Below are 9,247 nucleotides of genomic sequence, written 5' to 3'. Positions count from 1 at the left end.
AAACAGTTGATCATTAAAACTAGCATATTTGATAAAGGCGGGTTTTGAGAATATGTTTTTATGGTCGTGATAGCAATTGTATGCATCATCGGATTTGTTAGTCTGCCCTTTTTTCTTTCTTAAAATCAATGAATACATTGGCCTTTTTGTTATTGTTTGGGTGTTTTTTTTTTTTTGTTTGTTTTTTGAAGCGTTTTTGATTGGTGCGCGCTTGTAATATTGTCTTTTTAAGGTAGCATCTGGAAAGTATTTTGAAATATAGTAAGTTTTAGGATTGGTTATGCACAACAAACGATGCAGCATAAACGTAACAAGTGGGTAGATTAAATCATATAGTTAAGTGGTATTCGAAAATATTATAAGTGACTTTATTTTATAGTAATGGCTTCACACTTTTCCCAAATAGACCTGCATAGGGCTATAATGACCAGATAATTCTGATGCAAGGAAGATAAATGTTTTGCGGTTGTTGTTTTTCATTAACTTTTTCATTTTCAGAAGGAGGAGAAAATTTTAAAGGAATAGCGGTAAAAATATTGTGTCTTTGGTTTATCAGGCACATATATTTACAATGTTTTCAGATTTTAGATCATTTCCAACTATAGTTGATGTTGTAATTTAATTCCTGATGTTGTACCTTATTTTCTCATTGTGAGCATACTTTTAAGTAAACTTGGCATTTCGAATTAAGTCGAGATTCCAAGAACGAGCTTGAAGCAGTTTTATGTGTTTTCATAATTTTTTACTTTTTTATACTTTTCAAATTTCAATGTTATACTATGTAAGTCATAAACTGTTGAGATACTAGAAAACTTGTTCTGTGGTTTCTCTGTTCCTTTGCCTCCTGTGAGATAAAAGCTGAAGAATGAGTTTCAGCAATTGGTACTTCAAAGAAAATTTAATGTCGTCGGAATCAGAACATGGAAAGATCAGTCAAGTCTTGAGTCCAGTTATGCTACATTGAATTAACTGAACAGAGTTAGTAATGCAATTTTCGGATTTGCAGCAGTGGTGTATGCTATATATCCGATTGGTCGTCTAAAGTTTTCCGTAGTTAAACTAGTTCTAGCGAAGGAGATTTGACTACGTGGCACACTGATGATTGGAAATAACGCTCAGATACATTGTCAGCACTATCACCTACTAATCTGGATATATTCAGTTGTTAACTGCAAACAGGATAAATTATTCGTCCTTTTTTTTTCGGCTCAATGGAACAAACTGTTTTCAATTTTCGTTCGTGAAAATAATGAAAAGCAAGTCCAAATACTTTACACCACAAAGCGAAAGCGATGCGAATTTCCTTTCAATGCATCTTATCAGTTCTATTATCATTATACATGATCCAAACACATCACTGCACTAATCACTAAACTATTTTAGTCCAGCGAATTATTTTTATACCTCTAAAGATACCATACTAGGCAATTCGTTTAAAAGATTCAGAAAATAATTCATTTAAAACATTCTCTCAACCAGAATAATCAGTCTCAATTCATCTATTACACAAAAACATAAACTTGAGAGGAAACCAAGGTTGCATATTCACATTACTGCATGTAAAACAACAAATATTAGTTAATGAGTTAAAAAGATTAATCATTTGCCAGTAAATATCCTTCGATCAGCAACAACTACTCGTCCATTACTGTCCATTAATCATCAGTACAATAAAAAAACAATTAATTGGTAAATATCTTTTAATTGTTGCTAAATGCTCACCAATTAGCTCACCAAATAAACATCTATCAGGTAAATATTCACTAATCGATAGGTAAATATTAACCAATCAACGTGCTGTTAGTAACTTCTCATCAACCAATCAATCATCAATATTTTCTGGAAGAAGGTATTTTAAACGAAAAACACATTCAGTGCCTTATTCGTGCTGGTTACAAGCTTGCAGGTGGTTGATTCATTGTTTCTGTGGTGCAGGTTGGATTTGCTATGTGGAAAGGATGAAAAGGGTAGATTTTGGGGGAATTGTTTAAGAGAAATGAGGGACGGAAGATGTGGTGGTACTATGCAAGGGAACATCGTACTATTTAGGGAGACGGTCGTATTATTTAAAGGGGATACTGTACTGCTGAAGGGATGATCGTATTATTCAAACGGTTGGTGGTACTATTTAAGGGGAGATCATACTATTTGAATGGGGACTGTATTTGAAGAGGCGACCTACTATTTGAAGAGGCAACCGTACTATTTGAGGGAACGACCGTACCGGTTGATGAAGGGAGAAGGAAAGTCATTTTGGTGGTACTATTTAAGGAGAATTGTCATTTTGATGTTACATGCACGGTCGTTTTGATTGTAGTATTGAACAGGGATAAGTCGCTTTGGTGTTGCTCGTGGAAATTTTACTCAACATAACAAAACGCTAGAAGCATGGGTCTCTTCAGAAAGCAAACCTTAGTTTATATGATACTTTAAGTAAATATAATTCCCCATAAAACAATGTATATAAAAGTTGTTGCTGTGATTTTTCAGTGTAACAACAAACAATGGATATTACTGCATCGAATAATTTGGTGTGCCTTATCACTAATCTTTTTATTAATTAAATATTCATTGCATTATTTACTCATCTTTATAAATTCATCCTCATGCACATGTTTAAAATTTTAGAAAGATTTCCTCGTTTTCAATTCAAAAGCAAGTTAGATTATTCCGTTAAGCACAACAACATAATTATCCCGTTTTTACATATGTCCATAATTTTAGGCAAAAATAAATTTTTTTGTTTCCTATAAATTTTTGGTTTATTGTGAAAGATTGATTATATTTTACGTTTCTAACGCAATCAGAAATTATCTGTGAATTTAGTCCGAAACTGCAATGAATTCACATTCGTTAATAATTAAATTACCGTACTTCTTTCCATTCATTTTCAGTTACCTCTATTCCTATCTATTTCCGTTTCACTGAACATTCTTCATGTTAATTTTTTCTTACTTAAATGAAGTTTTAGGAAATAAACCGTACGGACCAAACAGTAACATCTAATCCAACTTTACGCCTATCCTCAAGTTTTTAGCAATATAAAATCACGTTTGTTTTGTTATTCCTCATTATCAGATTTAGGAAACCGTATCCTGAAGATTGGTGATGACATATCCTGAAATTCTGGGATACCGCATCCTAAAATCAGTAATGGAGCATTACGAAATTTGTGGATACTGTACGTTGAGGCTAGTATGCAAATTTTTTAGGCAAGTGGAACAGTCAGTGAAGTACTACTCAGTGAAGGAGAAGTAGTGTTGTCACGAACGAATGAAAATGAAGTGTTTACCGCTGGTTATATTCGGGTATAATTGGATAGATTTTTTTTTTTTTTTAGTTTGCTTTCGTTTTGTTACTCTACTGTTTTTAGGATGTGACAGAGTCGGAAAATGATTCGAGCACTACCCAGATGAATACCAGCGAGCGAATGTGGCAAATGCTTTGTGTAAGTCATGAATTTGACCAGAAAATCAAAAAAAAAAAAAAGACAGAAACCAGGAAATGACGAGAATCGCAGGGTTTTTAACACTGTCAAATACGTTTTGACAAAATGTTGTCTTTCAAGGTGTTGAGTTTAAAGATGGGTTCATATTTCCGTGTAAAATTGAAAGTATCAAGTAAGAGACTAATGCAAATAAAAAAGCCTGAGCTTCCCCATTTCTGACTAATTATTACTGAAATAGTAAAATAGAAGCCATATGCTAATGAGTGTTATTAGATGTAATCAGTAATGTATTACCGAAAACAATACTGATTTAGTTGAATGCACTGCGTAAGATTGAAGATATTCTGAATTTGAAAATGTGAGACTAAATTTAGCACATTAATTTCGAAATATAATTTGATCTCAAACGTTCAAGTAGGGTTTTGTTGCAGAACGACCTCAAGCACAAACTTATAACGCCTGGTCAGGAAGTGGATGTTCAAAAGGAAGAATTTGCAGCGACACAGGAAGCTGTCAGTATTAAATTATAATTGTATGAATTATAACTAAAGTTTTTAGTATTTATCATTAAAAAAATAAAATTTATGTTTACAAGACTGTCAAAATTTTAGCTTGTTAAAGCTGAAGGACAAGTCGAGTTACTGCAGGCAGAGGTGACTGAAAGGAACACTGAAATCGGTGAGCTGAAGGCGATCATTCAAGTATATATTCGAATAATTTTGCATTTTTTTTTTTTTTTTTTTGCACATACTTAGAAATGTAGGAGTAACAATTATAAAACTAGTAAGAAAAGAATGAAAAGCTTCAAGGCAAAAAACAAGGCAGAGAAGTTTTCCAAAATGCATATTTACATTTTGCTTTTTTTTTTCTTTTTTTTTTTTCATACTGTTTGCTTCATTTTTAAAGGTTAGATAAGTTTGAATAAATAGCATCAATGAAGTTAAATTTGAATTTAATTCATTGTCTTGTTCATTAAATGTCTTTTATGTGTATAAAACTTATTTAGAAAACATTGTAATATTCACTTTAGAATCTGCGCAGAAAAGCAGCAGAAGATCTTGAGAAACAAAAGATGGAATTGCTGCAGTCTATTAATGAGAGCTTAGCGGCAGCAGAACACATGTATTGTGCAAGCCAGGCCAAAGTTGCGTATCTTGAAACATTGACTGAGAAGATGTATGCTGATAATGCAGGACTTCGTGAGCGCCTCAGCAGTGCTCTTTCTGATCTCAGAATTGCGAGAGCTGGAGCAATAGATTCGAAAGAATTCTATCGTTTGCTGAAGAAACGCCTCATAACAATCGTTGAGAAGTTCAAATTGAAGGCGGAAAACCCACAACTCACATGGATGGGTGAAGAAAACATTCATTATGCAGTTGATGAATTTGAAATGGCGATTAAAATTATCCTATCTGACGATCCTCACCTTGCTCCATTGGCTGAACGTTTTATGGTTTTCCTAGAAGCACGAAACGCAGAATCGGATATGGTATGCAATTTGTCTATCTTGTGGTCTCCAATGTCAATTTTAAATTAAATTGCTGAAGCAGATTAAGCCCAAATTATAAAAGAAAAAATTAATTTTTTTGTTAAAAAATTCCAGCAAGCAACATCACTGGAAGGTAACCTTCAGCATGGATATTCAGGCCTAATACGAAATTCTTTAATGGTACATCACTTTTCACACTAAATTTCATCCTTTTTCTGTTTTTCTTCAAAAATCATACGAAGTTAAAGTTCTATTCTCTCATGAAGTTCGATAATTTTAGGATTTTAAATCGGAAATGAATTCTGAAACCCATTTCGTGCTGCAAAAGTTTAATAACAATCAAACGAAGGAACTCTGTAAAGTTGTATGGAGCATCATAAGTCGTCTGGATGCTACTGAACAGGTAACAATTATAACTTAGTAACAAATGTTATTCTTTACTTTCGAAAATTCCAAAAGTAATCTATTTTTTAAATTAATAAGGGTTTTCGATTTATCATATTCCAGAAGAGTGTGCTGTTAAGTAATTGAGTGTGAAATCAAAATAGAAGTTGAAATTGAATTTTCAGAAAATTATTCCCAAGTATTTTTCAGAAGCTTGACAACGGTATAATGAAACGTGTGGATCAGATGATGAATATACTTACTACCATCAGTAGCAAACACTGTGATGATAGGGCTAACAAGGAAATGGAGACATTAATGTTAAGCTTGAAACGCTTTTCGAAGCATTCGATGATTTCCGCCGTGACATCAAAGTAATCAAAGAGGAGCGCGAGAATAAGTTGAAGAAAGCTAAAACAGAACAGCTTAAGCTAAAAACAACTTGCGCTTATGTTGATTATTTGAGCGGTGAGCATAAGGTACTGCTTGATTAATTTCGCTCCAATTTTTATCTTTGTAGTGCAAAATGAATAAAATTGTAAATTATTTCTACGTAAATTTATTTCAGAAGCTTGAAAAGCAGGTTAAGAACGTTCAGTCGTGTTTTGAGAAGATAGAGAAAGGATTCCATAGCACTTTAGCTATGCAAACAATAGACTCGGCTGCAAATAAGACTAGATTGAAAAGCAATGAAAACCTAAGCGCAGCAACTCTATGTTCGATAAATGGAAAAAGTGCAAATATGATGAAGGTAATTACAGTAAATTTTAACAATTTTGTGTTTTTATGAAGAAAATTTACAATTATTATTTTTATAATTTACTCTTGTGTACATTTATTGAATTCCTTCAGCTCCCAAAGACAGATTAGCCTGTTCTTACATGAATTACCACCACAGAAAATAAAGTTTCAGTGTGTTATGTCACTTGCAAAAGGAAGAATAATTGTATCCTAATCTTCAGACGACATAATTCGTTCATGTTGCAGGAAAATGAACAGCGTGCTAAAGTTTCTACTGGACAGGAAACGGATTGTCAGATAATTCAGAAGAAGGGCAGTTTCAGTAAGTTTTCAATCGAATGTTTAATCATTTCTAAAAATTGTAGAATCAGTCTTTGATGATTCTATCAACCATATTATGCAAGTATAATAAACTACTTTTTATTATAGCTGTAAAATTGGGATACCACTACTATGCATTTTATCATATTACTTATGGCTGTATGAAAAGCTCATAGTTAAGTGGATAAAAATGAAACTCTAAAATACCTTGTGATGAACTTTCATTTGGTTTTGAACTGGATTAACTTTTGCAGAGCAAGGTTTAATGAATTTGGGATTGAAACTTGGATTTAGAAAACAAGTGTCCGTCTCAACATGAACGATACTCATTTATTCTAACTTCCCCATTCATGCATTTATGAGTTTGACGTTTTGCTTTAAAATATCAAAATTGGAACTTATGGATATATGCTGAGCGTTTGTGCTTATATAAGTATTTATGCTTATATAAGTGCTACGCTTACATATCCATAAGTTGGTTTTTTTGTTGAAAAATTGAATTTTTTCTTTAATACTACATATAAGTGCTTGCTTGTATACAAGCACCACAGCATTATGCCCTTACCATTTCAGAGAGCCAATAAATTTTTATATTCTGTATACTGATTTCCATTCAATATATATAAGATGAGATGAATGGTTAATAAAATTTTCCTAATTTTTTTTTTTAAAAAAAAATTTGTGACTGAAATATCACTTAGTTGGGGTAATTTTTCTTTTATTGAAGTAAAAATTGGTTTAAAGTGATTTTTAAAACTCTTCCAGAATTATTTGAAAATTTAAGACTTTTCAATCAGCATATAATGGCGATTAAAATTTAGAATATCTAATAAAAGGAAATATATTGCATTTGAAAAATTCTAAATTATAATTTATTGGATTGAAAATTCGGCTCACTTATTTTGTTTTTTGATATACTAAATGTTAAAATGGAAAACAACAGGTATCTTTAGTGTCAGTTTTAAACTTAAAGAAATGTATTTTAGCAAGTTAATCACTATTGATATTAGTTCTAAACTTTCAAAAAAGAGCCTAATAAGTGAACTTTAGCATTCACTTTCTAATTTCTCCAGTAATTATATATGGAACTATCATTTTCTAACAATCTTAAAAATGTTAGCATCTGCAACAATCAAATTTACCTGGTAACTTAATCTGTGCTTATATTCTATTGTAAAAGAAATACGTCAAAATATTTCATGTCATGTAGTAATGTGTAACACATACGAAAGTAAAATGCATATATATGACAAAATACGATAAGAAAATTAATTTAAAGAAAAAAAAAATTACATTGAAAAGATCTTCAATTTATTTACAATAAATTGATTTAATTTAAAATTGATTTTATTTATTATCAAATAAACACTGAAGAAAACGAGAGAAAGAGGAAGGAAGCTGGAAAAGATAGAAAAGTAAATGTGAGAGTTGAATAAATTTCAAATTATAAATTCTCTATTATTATTCAGTTCATTCATGCATTCATTGGAGTAGAGAAATGAATTCAAATTAAACTAGAAAAATAATAGTATAAACTTTTGGGTTTAAAAATAATAATATTAACTTATTCTGTTTTTGGTAAAAAAAATTTCCTTGGGAAAGTTCAAAAATTACATCCAATTTAGTTACAACATTTTTTGAAGCAATATTTTTATGTTAATTAGGTTAATGATTAAAATTTGGCTGAGTGGTATAAATGGCTAAGTAAATAGTTCATGGTAGTAATTAATGATAATAACAATATAATAATAATAATTTAATAAATTCAAATCCAATAAATGTATTGTCGTGAAGAAAAATTAATATGAAAAATCAAAAAAGAAAAAAAAAAATCACTAATGAATAATGAATGATTATGAGAGATAAATGATAAATTAAAAAAAAAAAAAGTTAATAAAAAATAATAATGATAACTTGAATAAATTTACAAATTGTATTATTTTGTATTATTGAAATAGCTAATTATAGTTAAATATTGAAAAAATATGAAATAGATAAAATTTCAACCAAATACAGAGAAATAATTTATTAAATTATCAGCACGAAAAAGGAATGGTAATTTCTTTCCGCAATCACTTTATGATAATAAACCTTCTTTATCAGACTTTTTATTTTAATACATAACTAATGCAATTATAAAATAATAATTTCAATGGTTTATAATTGCATCAGATAAACAGTATCGATCATTTGAACGATTATGATTGATATAGTGAAAAAGTGATAAATGTCTTTTAGTATTTTCTTTTTTTCAAATTATCAATTCTGATTGATGTCATTAAGTAATAACGTTTCCTAGTAATTCTTTTTTTTTTTTTTTTTTTTTCGGATCATGAATTTCAATTGGTGTGATTGATTAATAATACGTCTCTTAGTAATTTCCTTTTTTCCTGATTATAAATTTTAACAACGTAATATGTTTCTTTCGGTAATTCTTTTTTTTCTTCCCATTTTTTTTTCATATTTTTAATGATTGCTATCATTGTGTTAAGAAGTTATAAATGAAAATATAGTCTGTTATTTTTTGTATATGTATATACATATTTATTAAATAAATTATTTATAATTAATATTTTCACTAGAACAGCTTGAAAAACATTCAACCATTTATATTTCATAAACTATTTTAACAATTTGATTTTTATCATTTTCACTCATTTTTATGTGTATATTAACATACAGCAAAATTATCAATGTTCAATTTTATTATTAATTGCATATAATCATATATAAAATCTTAAAATGTTAGAAATTTCAAAATGTTAGAGTTTGGAATCAAAAGGAAAAAGAAAAAAGAAAGTGGAACCATAAGTGAACTATTTTGATTTATTGAATAAACAATTTTAAGAATGTTGGTTTTGAGT

The 9,247-nt window shown here is 29.9% G+C and overlaps 1 protein-coding gene across 1 annotated transcript; it reads left to right on the top strand.

Moving 5' to 3' along the window:
• Window positions 1-2,504: 2,504 nt before the first annotated feature.
• On the top strand, window positions 2,505-6,702 carry Bm8097 (Uncharacterized protein; the record flags this gene model as incomplete). Its single annotated transcript, XM_043074418.1, has 11 exons — window positions 2,505-2,531; window positions 3,213-3,308; window positions 3,374-3,448; window positions 3,880-3,960; window positions 4,060-4,149; window positions 4,479-4,937; window positions 5,218-5,340; window positions 5,648-5,800; window positions 5,890-6,072; window positions 6,309-6,384; window positions 6,638-6,702. The coding sequence occupies 11 exons, from the start codon at window positions 2,505-2,507 to the stop codon at window positions 6,700-6,702; spliced, it is 1,428 nt and encodes a 475-aa protein (XP_042930352.1).
• Window positions 6,703-9,247: the final 2,545 nt, after the last annotated feature.

Source organism: Brugia malayi (assembly GCF_000002995.4).
Source record: "Brugia malayi strain FR3 genome assembly, contig: Bm_v4_ChrX_scaffold_001, whole genome shotgun sequence".
Classification (NCBI taxonomy): domain Eukaryota; kingdom Metazoa; phylum Nematoda; class Chromadorea; order Rhabditida; family Onchocercidae; genus Brugia; species Brugia malayi.
Note: the sequence above shows the minus strand (reverse complement) of the source record. Positions and strands in the feature narration are given on the sequence as shown.